Source organism: Schistocerca americana, chromosome 7 (assembly GCF_021461395.2).
Source record: "Schistocerca americana isolate TAMUIC-IGC-003095 chromosome 7, iqSchAmer2.1, whole genome shotgun sequence".
Classification (NCBI taxonomy): domain Eukaryota; kingdom Metazoa; phylum Arthropoda; class Insecta; order Orthoptera; family Acrididae; genus Schistocerca; species Schistocerca americana.
In genome coordinates this window covers 189,496,393-189,511,212 of record NC_060125.1, presented here as the reverse complement: position 1 = coordinate 189,511,212, position 14,820 = coordinate 189,496,393, and the positions used below count along the sequence as shown (strand labels likewise).

Here is a 14,820-nt window from a genome sequence, read left to right as displayed (position 1 = left end):
TACCACAGTGATTTTACCACTGATTTTTCAATCCGTTATATTTACAGATTCCACTGTCCGTACCTACCGTTTTTGATAACCGTCGGCTGGCCGGTAGTAGTTCTAAGTTCTAGGGGACTGACGACCTCAGATGTTAAGTCACATAGGGCTCAGAGCCATTTGAACCATTTGATAACCGTCACGTGTTAATGCTCACGTTTAAGAGCTTTTAGCTATAACATCTAGTTACATTTGGGATAAATTCCGCTCAGTTTATTCTGATATTCCCTTTTGTTCGATACGAACCTGTGTACGTTACTATGACGTGCTCCTTTTACTGTTTAAGTGCTTATCGTGCTATAGCTTCCGTAATCTTCCTCTTATTCACTGTATTTAAATTAAAGCCGACCGAAGTGGCCGTGCGGTTAAAGGCGCTGCAGTCTGGAACCGCAAGACCGCTACGGTCGCAGGTTCGAATCCTGCCTCGGGCATGGATGTTTGTGATGTCCTTAGGTTAGTTAGGTTTAACTAGTTCTAAGTTCTAGGGGACTAATGACCTCAGCAGTTGAGTCCCATAGTGCTCAGAGCCATTTGAACCATTTAAATTAAATGTGCCTTTTAGTTTCTGTTTTGATCTTTGTATGGTTATTTCAACGGTAATGTTATGTATTCACTCCGCATGTTAAGATGAAGTAAGCAGCATCTCTTTGTTAGCTACGTGAGGTCATGATTGAGGACCTTTGTTCTTCTCTTTTCTTCTCTGCATGAACCACATCAGCTGCATATGGATGTTATGTGCGCTTGTGGATACCCCACCTTTTGATAATTCCCATTCCATAAACAACGAAATTAGTAACGGTCTCGGAAGGAAGATTTAACATTTATCATATTGACTGGAATTAGTGAACACAGGGTTGTCGTAGCGAGAATGAATACCCTCTAAAAATAAACGAAAAATATAACCATTCAAAAACGCTGATAAAAACTCTCTTGACGCCTTGCAGGACAATCTCCACTCCTTCCAAATTAACAATGCAAGTGCAGACCAGATGTGGTTTGGATTCAAAGAAATAGTACCGACATCAATTGAGAGATTTATACCAAATAAATTAACAAATGACGGAGCTGATCCCCCTTGCTACGCAAAACGGGTCAGAACACTCTTGCAGACACAAAGAAAAAAGATACCAGAATTAAACGAATGGAAAATCCCCATGATTGACGATCTTTTACAGAAGCTCGAAATTTTTCGCGGACTTCAATGCGAGATGCTTATAATAGATTCCACAACGGAACTTTGTCTCGAAGCGTAGTAGAAAATCCAAAGCGATCCTGGCCATATGTAAAGTATGTTAGCGGCAGGACCCAACAATGCCTTCACTGCACGATTGCAACACAGGTACTATCGATGACAGTGCTGCTAAAGCGGAGTTACTAACGACAGCGTTCCTAAATTCCTTCACCAAAGAAGACGAAGTAAATATTCCAGAATTCGAATCAAGAATAGTTGACAACATGAGTAACTGTGTAGATATCCTCGGAGTAGTGAAGCAACTTAAATCACTTAATAAAATCAAGTCTTCCGATGCACACTGTATACCAATTAGGTTCCTTTCTGAGTATTGTGATGCACTAGCTCCATACTCGATAATCATATATAACCGCCCGCTCGACGAAAGATCCGCACCCAAAGACTGGAAAGTGGCACAGATCATACCAATATTTAAGGAAAGCAATAAGAGTAATCCACTAAATTACAGACCATATCATTAACGTCGATGTGCATCAGGAATTAAGAACATACATTGTGTTCCAACATTATGAATTACCTGGAAGAGAACGGTCTATTGACACACAATCACCACGGATTTAGAAAACACCATTCTTGTGAAACACATCTAGCTCTTTACTCACACGAAATGTTGAATGCTGTCAACAATGAATTTCAAATTTATTCAGTATTCTAGATTTCCAGAAGGCTTTTGATTCTGTACCTCACAAGCGGTAGGTAATCAAATTGCGTTCTTATGGAATATCGTCTAAGTTATGCGACTGGATTCGGGATTTCCTATCAGAGACGTCACGGTAAGTAGAAATTGAGGAAAAGTCATCGAGTAAAACAAAAATGATTTCCGGCGTTCTCCAAGGTAGTATTATAGGCCCTATGACATTTCTTGTCTGTATAAACGATTTAGGAGACGATGTGAGTAGCCGTCTTAGAATGTTTGTAGATGAGCTGTCGTAAATCGTCTAGTAAAGTCATCAGAAGAGAAAAATCAATCACAACACTATTTACATAGAATATCTGTATGGTGTGAAAATTAGCAATTGATCCCAAATCATGAAAAGAGTGAGGTCATCAACATGTGTGCTAAGGAATCCGTTGAATGCCGGTTACACGATAAATCAATCAGATCTAAATGTCGTAAACTCATCCAAATACCTAGAAATTACAATTATAAACAACGTAAACTGGGGAGAACACATAGAAAACGTTGTGGGGAAGGTGAACCAAACACTGCGATTTATTGGCACAACACACAGAAGATACAACAGATCTACTAAAAAGACTGCCTACAATACGCTTGTCCGTCCTCTTCTGGAGCGCTATTGCGTGGTCTGGGATTCTTAACAGATAGGATTAACGCAGCTCATCGAGAAATTAAACAAAGCGCAGCACGTTTTGCATTATCGAGAAATAGGGGAGAGAGTGTTACGGATATGACACATTATTTGGGGTGGACATCATCAAAACAACGGCATTTCTCTTTGCGGCGAGATCTTTTCACGAGATTTCAATCGCCAACTTTCTCCTCCGAATGCGAAAATATTTTGTTGATGCCGACCTACGGAGGAAGAAATGAACATTATAATAACAGAAGATAAATAATACATCGAACGGAAATAGGTATACACGTGTTCGTTTTTTCCGCGCCGTGTTCGAGAGTGTAATGATAGAGACTTAGTAAGAAGCTGTTTGGATGAACCCTCTGCCAGACACTTAAGTGTGATTTGCAGAGTAACCACGTAGTTGCAGATGTAGATATATCAGGCACCAGCAGTCGTCACATTTGATTATGGTCACAAGTGTTTTAATTAATATATCGAAGTCAATAAATGTTGATTTTAGCCGTAATTATTGTTAGGCTTTCAGTAGCTCAAATTCACCCATCCCCCTTCCACCTCTGATCGAGGGCGCATCCTACAGCATTTCCTTGCGCAATAATTGCATACAGGCAATTGTGCTTCACGAGTGATGAATTATTTAAATTAGTGCACCGTTAGATGGGTTGGATTTTGCATTCTCGAATGCACGGCCTTCAACTACTATACCAGAGCCAAGAGAATACAGACTACAGCCGCCATCTCTAAGTAATCACATCCTCGCGAAAGACGCGAAATAGCGGTAACAACAGTGAACACTCTATTTCTCTATTTAATATTGCAGGATTTTGCATCTAACATAGCAATATTTCTAAGGAAGTATGACGGTGACGATAAAATGTGGGTATATTCCCAATCTGCGGCTAGGCAAATGAGTTTTACGTGGAATCTGCTATGCCCACCCTCAGGCAAAAACCATCGGGATGGTGCAGTGATTAAGTCACCGGACTCGCATACAGCAGGAACGTGGTTCATAGCCTTGCTCGCCCAGCCAGATACACTCATACCAGCGTTTCGCTAAACCACCTAAGACGATTGTTTACACGATATCTATGAAGAATTCATTGTCGATTTCCTGTTATATCGTTTTCAATAAGAGCTTGTGCCACATTCCTAATAACGCCACCACTGACGCGTAGTTCCACCCAAATGTTCTCTTCTTGCGTTACTCAATGAAAACTTATGCAAGCGAGGTTACGGAGCTGGCAACATGGCGGAATTAAAATATAGGGAAAGGAACGCCAGGGCTCTCAAATAAATTTCCTATAGCACAAATCAAAAGCTCCTAAAATAAAATTCTTCGTACAACAAAGGCAGGACAGTAGCTTCTGCTTTGCCGAAACTGAGAGCAATAAATATCCATGAATACCTATTTTATAAACATACGGAGCCGTAGCTGTTACCGGCACGTGAGCGTTCTTTGGAATGGAGTAGACGATCCCAGCTTGATTGTGTTGTCATCAGGGTAGCGTTTGAATACATCCGGGAACGAGACTGCATTCTGGTAACCGAATACAGATACATGTAGAGATGCTACGACGCGCACATACGTGAATTATTACTTAGCCAGGAACTCAACAAATCTGGTCCGTCTTGTAGCAGTCGGGCGCAATAAACTTGTGTTCGCCATGGTAAACAAATAACAATAGACTTGCCCCAAGTCGAGGAGTACTGAAAATGATTCTGGAACGGAACATTGAATGTTTGAAGAAAGTTGACGCAACTGCACAGAAAGCAATATGACTTACAGAAGCTTACCTCAATAACTGATACTTAAGAGTATTTAATAACACTGACGTTATTTGGGACATTTATATAATGTACGATAGGTATCGATATTCTAATTTATTGAACGCGAATTGTAAATACATTCCTTTACGTTAATGTAATTCCCTATTTTTAAATCACTTGTTTAGCAATACTGCAACACAACAAAAGTTATGATTTTACTTTTGTGTGGAGCCACAGCCACATAAAATTTTTTGAAAAGTATAACCGCAATACTAGGGTTGCAGCCTATCCCCGATGTTATTCAATCTGTGTATTGAGCAAGCAGGAAAGGAAACCATTGAAAAATTTGGAGTAGAAATTAAAGTCCAGGGAGAAGAAATAAAAACTTTGACGTTTCCCGATGATACTGTTATTCTGTCAGAGACGGCAAAGGACTCGGAAGAGCAGTTGAACGGAAAGGACACTGTCCTGAAAGGAAGATATAAGATGAAAATTAAAAAAAGCAAAACGAGGATAATGGAATGTAGTCGAATTAAACCAGTTGATGCTGAAGGATTTAGGTTAGGAAATGACACACGTGAAGAAGTAGATGAGTTTTGCTATTTTGGAAGCAAAATAACTGATGATGGTAGAAGTACAGAGGAGATAAAATGTAGACTGGAAATGTCAAGAAAGGCGTGTCTGAAGAAGAGAAATTTGTTAACATCGAGAATAGATTTAAGCGTCAGGAACTCCTTTCTGAATGTATATTTATGGAGTGTACGCATGAATGGAAGTGAAACATGGGTGATAAGCAGTTTAGACAAGAAGAAAGTAGAAGCATTTGAGATGTGGTGCTACAGAAGAATGATGATGATTAGATGTGTAGATCAAATAAATAATTAGGAAGTACTGAATAGAGCTGGAGAAAAGAGAAATTTGTGGTACAACCTGACTAGAAGAAGGGATCGGTTGGTAGGACACATTCTGGGCCTTCTAGGGATCACCAATTTAGTACTGGAGGGAGTCGTGGAGGGTAAAAACCGTAGAGGGAGACCAAGGGATGAATTCACTAAACAGTTTCAGAAGGATGTTGGTTGCAGTAATTACTCGGAGATGAAGAAGCTTGCACAGGATACAGTAGCATGGAGAGCTGCATCAAACCAGTCTCTGGATTGAAGACCACAACAAAAACAGCTCCCATTTGACTGTACAACAGCTTGTATTCCGCAATCTAGATTTCGGCCTCAGGCCATTATTAAGTATTATAACTGCAACACATTAAAGTACAATAAAAGCACAAGAATCAACAAAATAGCAAAGCAAACAGTTGAACTAATGTATGAGCTGCATGAGTTGCTTTCTTAATTACATATTAAAAATCATTAGACATGAGTAGAAAAAAAGTCATGGTAATAATATGTACTTTCGTTTATGTAACCAATTTTGTCAAAAAAATGTTCAAATGTGTGTGAAATTTTATGGGACTTAACTGCTAAGGTCATCAGTCCCTAAGCTTACGTACTACTTAACCTAAATTAACCCACGCCCGCCCGAGTTAGGACTCGAATCTCCGCCGGGACCAGCCGCACAGTCCATGACTGCTGCGCCTTAGACCGCTAGGCTAATCCCACGCGGCCAATTTTGTCAATAATACATGCGAAAATGTTTGTGTAATAAGCTAATTTACTGGCGTTTAACATGACTTCTTCAATTGATATGGTTGTGGATTAAAATAACGACCAAATCACATGTTTCAAACGTTGCTACAGAGTGTAGCGCGCCTCACTCTGGTCATAAGCGTCTCCAGCCAGCTCCTCCCGCGTCCACGCACAGGACACACACACTCTATGCATCATGCTACTACTAACTTGAGAATTAAACTTTGAAAACGAATAAAAAACTAAATATGAGACTCGTTAGTCTCTCTGTGCTTCACCAACGGAGGCTGGCAGGTGACTGAATTGTGGTCAACGACTTACTGGCTGTGTTCAGCGGTGGCTGCCCCTCCAAAACAAACAAATAAATGACTGCTATGCTACAGAATGCACGAATGTTCACATTACTGTTACTAAAAAAACCATGCTATACCTCTCAAATACAAAAACACACAATGAATTTAAGATTTAAGGTTTGCAAGCACACACAAACACACAAAGATTTTAAGAACTAGACAGAGAACACAAATAGAAAAACTAAATATGCTACTAGCTGCTCTCCTGGTGCTTCATCAATGAAGGCTGGTGGCTGACTCTCGCAGTCCCCTACAATGTAGCCGCCATGTACCCGTTGCGGACAAGAGATCCCGCTTTTAACGCATCGCACAGCTAGTAGAGCAGGGAAACTTGCCGCTCCTTGTTTTCCATGAGTGTGATTTCGCGCTGCATAGCTATAAAACCTCCATTCAAATGTTGCAGATGTGATATAATACATCAAAGACACTGCACAGCTAGTAGGACAGGTTTATTTACAGTTGAGCGAGCTCCATGAATAGGACATTGCACTAAATAGCCATGCACCCGCCATGTACCTGTTCTAGGTGTCAGATAATATCTCGAAAACACCACAGAGCTGGTAACTCCGAATTACTTGGAGCTCCATGTGCTCGATAAAGATGATGACAGGCTCCATGGCCACACAGCCATCACCAACCTGTTGCGGACGTGAGATAATATCAAAGACACCATACAGCTAGTAGTGCAGGTTTACTTTCAGTTCCATATGCTCCATGAATACGAGCTCGTGCTCCATGGATATGTAACCACCACGTACCTGTTGCAGACATGAAATAATACCTCTAAGGCACTGCGCAGGTAGTAGCACAGCTGTTTTTGCGGCTGCACACGCTCCATCAATATTATTTCGCACTATATGTCCATGCATCTACCATGCACCTGTCATGGATGTGAAATATCTCGCAAGCACCACAAGCAGGATTACTTACAGTTGCACATACTTAATATACACTGAAGAACCAAAGAAATTGGTACACGTGTCTAATATTGTGTAGGGCCCCCGTGAGTACGCAGAAGTGCCGAAACATGACGTGGCATTGACTAATGTCTGAAGTAGTGCTGGAAGGAATTGACGCCGTGAATCCTGCAGGGTGAGCCATAAATCCGTAAGAGTACGAGGTGGTGGAGACCTCTTCTGACCAGCACATTCAAAGGCATCCCAGATATGCTCAATATTGTTCATGTCTGGGGAGTTTGGTGGCCAGCGGAAATGTTTATACTTAGAAGAGTGTTCGTGGAGCCTCTGTAACAATTCTGAACGTGTGGGGTGCCGCATTGTCCTGTTGGAATTGTCCAAGTTCGTCGGAATGCACAATGACATGGATCGACGCAGGTGATCAGACAGTGTGCTTACGTACGTGTCAACCGCCCGAGTCTTATCTACACGTATCAGGGTTCCATATCAGTCCAAATGCACACGGCCCAGACCATTACAGAGTCTCCACCAACTAGAACAGTCCCCTACTGACATGCAGGGTCCAAGGATTCATGAGGTAGTCTCCATACCCACACACGTCCGTCTGCCCGATACAATTCGAAATGAGACTCGTCCGACCAGGCACCATGTTTACAGCCATCAGCAGTTCAATGTCGGTGTTGACGGTCCCAGTCGAGGCGTTAAACTTTGCGTCGTACAGTCATAAAGTGTACACGAGTGGGATTTTGGCTCCGAAAGCCCATATCGATGGTGTTTCGTTGAATGGTTCGCAAGCTGAAACTTATTGATGGCCGGCCATTTAAATCCCCAGCAATTTGGGGAAGGGTTGCACCCCTGTCACGTTGAACGATTCTCGTCAGTCGTCGTTGATCCCGTACTTGCAGGATCTTTTCCCGGCCGCAGCGATATTCGGTACACCCATGAAATGATCGTCTGGAAAAATCCCCACTTCATCGGTACCTCAACGATGCTGTGTCGTATCGCTCGTGCGCCGACTGTAACATCACGTTCAAACACATTTAAATCTTGATAACCTGCCACTGTATCCGATCTAACACCTGCACCAGACACTTGTTGTCTTATATAGGCGTTGCCGACAGCAGCGCCGTATTCTGCCTATTTGCATATGTCTGTATTTGAATACGCATGCCTATGCCAGCTTCTTTGGCACTTCAGGCACCACGTATCTGTTGTGGTCATGAGATATCTGGAAGGCACCACATAGCTAGTAACACGGGCTTATGTGGAACTCTATGTACTCCACGAAAATGATGTCAGTCTCCATGGCCACACAGTCACCACGTACCTGTTTCGGACATAAGGGTAATATCTAAAAGACTCCGGATAGTTGGCAGCACAAGCTTACTTGCAGCTCCACATGCTCCAAGAATATGATCTCGCACTCCACGGCCATGTACCCACTATGTACCTGTTAAGGTACGTTTACACTGAGATATATGTATCGCGACATGTATGAGCGACATGTCAATTTGACATGTCGCGATACATCACCTCATACAAAAATTCACGGAACTTGTATGCGGACCCTCGAGCTCATACATGTCGCGTATACATTTTGTATATCGCTTTTTGGCCATATACGCGACATGTATGAGCGACATTTGAAGAATTTGACATGTCGCGATACATCACCTCATACAAAAATTCACGGAACTTGTATGCGGACCCTCGAGCTCATACATGTCGCGTATACATTTTGTATATCGCTTTTTGGCCATATACGCGACATGTATGAGCGACATTTGAAGAACTCGCGCATGCGCAGTACTATCATTTCCTGTCGTCTTGTCGACTGCCGCTTATTTCGACGATTAGCGTATGCGTAGTACCAGGCTCTTTGGCGGCTGTTTGAGTTTTGGAGGTGCCGACTGTCGTTTCGACGTTAATGCATCTGCATAGAATATCAAAAAGTGCCATATGCAACATTATTCTTCGTGTTTGCGAGACCATTGTGCAAGTTTTATCCCAAGAAGTGAAGGCAAAAGTTTTATATACATATCAGAGTATGTAATACATTGTATAATTTTTTCATGCATCTGGCACGTATATCAATGTTTTGCTATTATTCCGGCGGCCTCGCGTGATAATGTTGACAATGGATGCCGACAATCGTGAGTGAGACGTTGGCATTAGCAATCGCGCGACAATGGAAATGTTTTGTCATGAAATCTTCGTTTTACGAGGAATCCCCAGTGGCTAAAAAACGGAGTGTTACAACCAACTGATCCTCTGGTGGAATAGCTTCCCGAAAGTTTGTGTTGGTTTTGGACACAAGAGGAGCCACAAGTGATAACAAACCGCGGAAATCCTCCATACTCATCCTAACATAATTTCTAAAATATGCGCCATCCTCTAGCGTTAATTCGCGAGAAACTCTCTGTGCCCGCCTTTTCTTCCTATCATCTTCCAAAAGAGCAAGTGTATCAGCACATAAAAATGTGAAATCTGCCAAATCGTCGTCGGAAGCTATCGCACAGTGATACATATCAACCAGTGTAAACGCACGCTCATACATGTATGAGGTTGATACTTGTCAACTCATACAAGTCGCGATACATGTCGCAAAGTCGCATATACATGTATCTCATACATGTGCCGATACAAATCTCAGTGTAAACGCACCTTTACGGATGGGAGATAATATCTCCAAGGCACTATGCAGCTAGTAATGTAGGTTTAGTTGTGGCTCAACATGCTTCATAAATGTGAGCTCGCACCCTGTGGCCAGTCAGCTACCACCTACACGTTGTGGACACGAGATAATATCTGGAAGGCACCACTCATCTAGAAACACAGATTTATTTTCAGCACCACGTGCTCGATGAATGTGATTTGGCGCTCCACAGCCATGCAGCCATCACATACCTGCAGCGGACGTGAGGTATATCTCGAGGGCGCCCCGCAGGGAGTAGCGCAGGTTCACTTGCAACTCCACGTGTTCCAGGAAATTGACTTCGCGCTCCGTGCCCACACACCCGTCCGTGTGGAAGTGCGCCACTGTCAGAACGCCTTGCCTTATCGACGTGTTGTCCCTTCAAACACACGTACAGTAGTTAGTAGGTGAACCGCCCCTGTTGAAGGGGATGTGACAACAAACCCACCATGGATGAAATGCTAAGAGCACAAGGTTAAATACAGTTCCTTCACAAATCAGACTGCAGTTCTGAGAGTCGAAGGAAGTCAAAGGGAGACAGTAAGCTAGAAAAGAGTGAGACACTCACCAGTGTACTCCTGCTGTACATTGAGTGAGCAGTAAACTAAGAAGAAACTAAAGTTGACAGGGAAGAAATAAAATCTTTTAATATTCTGTTAGAGTCAGCTTTTGCGGAACAACAATGGTCACGGAGCATCTCTGAGGTGCATTTGTTGTTTCTGTTGCAATAAAAACTAAACCTCAAACGAAGGTGGTGTTGGAATAAAACTGTATGATTAAGCGTATCAACGTTCATTAATCTTTATATCTTAAATTAAAGACGTAGTGCAGTATGCAACAAACATCAGTCGGCAAAGGCAAGTACACTCCTGGAAATTGAAATAAGAACACCGTGAATTCATTGCCCCAGGAAGGGGAAACTTTATTGACACATTCCTGGGGTCAGATACATCACATGATCACACTGACAGAACCACAGGCACATAGACACAGGCAACAGAGCATGCACAATGTCGGCACTAGTACAGTGTATATCCACCTTTCGCAGCAATGCAGGCTGCTATTCTCCCATGGAGACGATCGTAGAGATGCTGGATGTAGTCCTGTGGAACGGCTTGCCATGCCATTTCCACCTGGCGCCTCAGTTGGACCAGCGTTCGTGCTGGACGTGCAGACCGCGTGAGACGACGCTTCATCCAGTCCCAAACATGCTCAATGGGGGATAGATCCGGAGATCTTGCTGGCCAGGGTGGTTGACTTACACCTTCTAGAGCACGTTGGGTGGCACGGGATACATGCGGACGTGCATTGTCCTGTTGGAACAGCAAGTTCCCTTGCCGGTCTAGGAATGGTAGAACGATGGGTTCGATGACGGTTTGGATGTACCGTGCACTATTCAGTGTCCCCTCGACGATCACCAGTGGTGTACGGCCAGTGTAGGAGATCGCTCCCCACACCATGATGCCGGGTGTTGGCCCTGTGTGCCTCGGTCGTATGCAGTCCTGATTGTGGCGCTCACCTGCACGGCGCCAAACACGCATACGACCATCGTTGGCACCAAGGCAGAAGCGACTCTCATCGCTGAAGACGACACGTCTCCATTCGTCCCTCCATTCACGCCTGTCGCGACACCACTGGAGGCGGGCTGCACGATGTTGGGGCGTGAGCGGAAGACGGCCTAACGGTGTGCGGGACCGTAGCCCAGCTTCGTGGAGACGGTTGCGAATGGTCCTCGCCGATACCTCAGGAGCAACAGTGTCCCTAATTTGCTGGGAAGTGGCGGTGCGGTCCCCTACGGCACTGCGTAGGATCCTACGGTCTTGGCGTGCATCCGTGCGTCGCTGCGGTCCGGTTCCAGGTCGACGGGCACGTGAAACTTCCACCGACCACTGGCGACAACATCGATGTACTGTGGAGGCCTCACGCCCCACGTGTTGAGCAATTCGGCAGTACGTCCACCCGGCCTCCCGCATGCCCACTATACGCCCTCGCTCAAAGTCCGTCAACTGCACATACGGTTCACGTCCACGCTGTCGCGGTATGCTACCAGTGTTAAAGACTGCGATGGAGCTCCGTATGCCACGGCAAACTGGCTGACACTGACGACGGCGGTGCACAAATGCTGCGCAGCTAGCGCCATTCGACGGCCAACACCGCGGTTCCTGGTGTGTCCGCTGTGCCGTGCGGGTAATCATTGCTTGTACAGCCCTCTCGCAGTGTCCGGAGCAAGTATGGTGAGTCTGACACACCGGTGTCAATGTGTTCTTTTTTCCATTTCCAGGAGTGTAATTACGACGCGGATGAATCCACAACAAGTTTTGACAAATCACCTTCATAAAAACAAGTGATTTTCGTCGTATTAAGGGTCGTACATTCACTCCGAATATCATTTTGTTCTCACACACGTGTTTCTGTATTGAAGTGCGGTCACGGAGACAGAGATAAGGACCACAAGAATTACACTTGTATCTATTCATTCGAGATTTCTTATCCTTCTGACATAGTGTACATACCTCCTACGCCTTGGTCCCACTTATTTTTGGTTTAACTTGTGTCTATTTCCCTCCCTAGCACGTAAATTCTTAGAGTTTCATGATGTCAAGATGATATAGATAAAGGAACCCATTGATCTGACATTCTCTTTTGCAAGTGCTTCTGAACAATTCTACTTTTGGAGCTCAAGAGGAACCTCGACGTCTCATTGTATTACGGCGACCACATTCATCTTGGTTTTCACGGTGATGAACAACATCTGACCATGATTTTAAGTGTGATTTAAGGAAGATTTAGTCGCAACAGTTTTCGACTTCACAATTACATAGCATTTTTTTGGGAATGACTGACAAGGGAGATATAAATATAAAAGTCTGGATCTTCCTCACTAAAAACGTTTGATAATATCTTAGGGCAGTTATTTACGCTTTTAAAATAACTTCTAACGGTGTGTGTTGTGAGAAGCAATTGAGAAATAAAAAATGTATCAAGTGTTTTGCAAGACGGTGCTGAGATACGGCTAAATTTAAACAGTGCCTCCGATCTGAATCGAACGAACCCATTTGATATGCACATCGTCCCCCTCTGATTCACATGTCGTCGTCGTCGGCTGCTGTTCGATTCTGAGTATGCATACCTTCTTCCTGCATGGAATGAGCATGTCATCAACTCATGGATGTGTTTCAGATGACTGAACAGACCAATTCTGGCATTAAACATGCGTTCACACATACCCCAGTGAATGGCTGGAGGACGGCGAGGTCGTAATTGATGGAGCTTTCTCGCTTGTCGCTTGGCCTCTTCGTGTCTGTGACGCTTTCCTTCAAACAAATTGACAGCGGTGGATGTCGTTTTCTTCACAGTGAGCGGTTCACAGCACATTCTTCTCATGCATGTATATATATATATATATATACAGGGTTATTACAAATGATTGAAGCGATTTCACAGCTCTACAATAACTTTATTATTTGAGATATTTTCACAATGCTTTGCACACACATACAAAAACGCAAAAAGTTTTTTTAGGCATTCACAAATGTTCGATATGTGCCCCTTTAGTGATTCGGCAGACATCAAGCCGATAATCAAGTTCCTCCCAGACTCGGCGCAGCATGTCCCCATCAATGAGTTCGAAAACATCGTTGATGCGAGCTCGCAGTTCTGGCACGTTTCTTGGTAGAGGAGGTTTAAACACTGAATCTTTCACATAACCCCACAGAAAGAAATCGCATGGGGTTAAGTCTGGAGAGCGTGGAGGCCATGACATGAATTGCTGATCATGATCTCCACCACGACCGATCCATCGGTTTTCCAATCTCCTGTTTAAGAAATGCCGAACATCATGATGGAAGTGCGGTGGAACACCATCCTGTTGAAAGATGAAGTCGGCGCTGCCGGTCTCCAGTTGTGGCATGAGCCAATTTTCCAGCACGTCCAGATACACGTGTCCTGTAACGTTTTTTTCGCAGAAGAAAAAGGGGCCGTAAACTTTAAACCGCGAGATTTCACAAAACACGTTAACTTTTGGTGAATTACGAATTTGCTGCACGAATGCGTGAGGATTCTCTACCGCCCAGATTCGCACATTGTGTCTGTTCACTTCACCATTAAGAAAAAATGTTGCTTCATCACTGAAAACAAGTTTCGCTCTGAACGCATCCTCTTCCATGAGCTATTGCAACCGCGCCGAAAATTCAAAGCGTTTGACTTTGTCATCGGGTGTCAGGGCTTGTAGCAATTGTAAACGGTAAGGCTTCTGCTTTAGCCTTTTCCGTAAGATTTTCCAAACCGTCGGCTGTCGTACGTTTAGCTCCCTGCTTGCTTTATTCGTCGACTTCCGCGGGCTACGCGTGAAACTGCCCGCACGCGTTCAACCGTTTGTTCGCTCACTGCAGGCCGACCCGTTGATTTCCCCTTACAGAGGCATCCAGAAGCTTTAAACTGCGCATACCATCGCCGAATGGAGTTAGCAGTTGGTGGATCTTTGTTGAACTTCGTCCTGAAGTGTCGTTGCACTGTTATGACTGACTGATGTGAGTGCATTTCAACCACGACATCGCTTTCTCGGCTTCTGTCGCCATTTTGTCTCACTGCGCTCTCGAGCGCTCTGGCGGCAGAAATCTGAAGTGCGGCTTCAGCCGAACAAAACTTTATGAGTTTTTCTACGTATCTGTAGTGTGTCGTGACCATATGTCAATAAATGGAGCTACAGTGAATTTTTGAAATCGCTTCAATCATTTGTAATAGCCCTGTATTTATACCAGTCTTCCTTATAACGTGATTTAGTTGCTTCTTAAGAGGGTCTCTATGAGGACTACTGCTAGAAAAGAGTTCACCAAAAGGAA

At 43.9% G+C, this 14,820-nt stretch overlaps 1 protein-coding gene across 2 annotated transcripts in view; it reads right to left on the bottom strand.

The window, feature by feature from the left end:
• LOC124622118 (neuroendocrine convertase 1-like) overlaps positions 1 to 14,820 on the bottom strand; it is a 497,126-nt gene that overhangs the window by 59,419 nt on the left and 422,887 nt on the right. For both annotated transcript variants that reach the window (XM_047147727.1, XM_047147728.1), the window contains exon 11: positions 10,192 to 10,358. In XM_047147727.1, the coding sequence (XP_047003683.1) occupies positions 10,192 to 10,358 (167 nt within the window). The remainder of the gene's footprint in view (positions 1 to 10,191; positions 10,359 to 14,820) is intronic.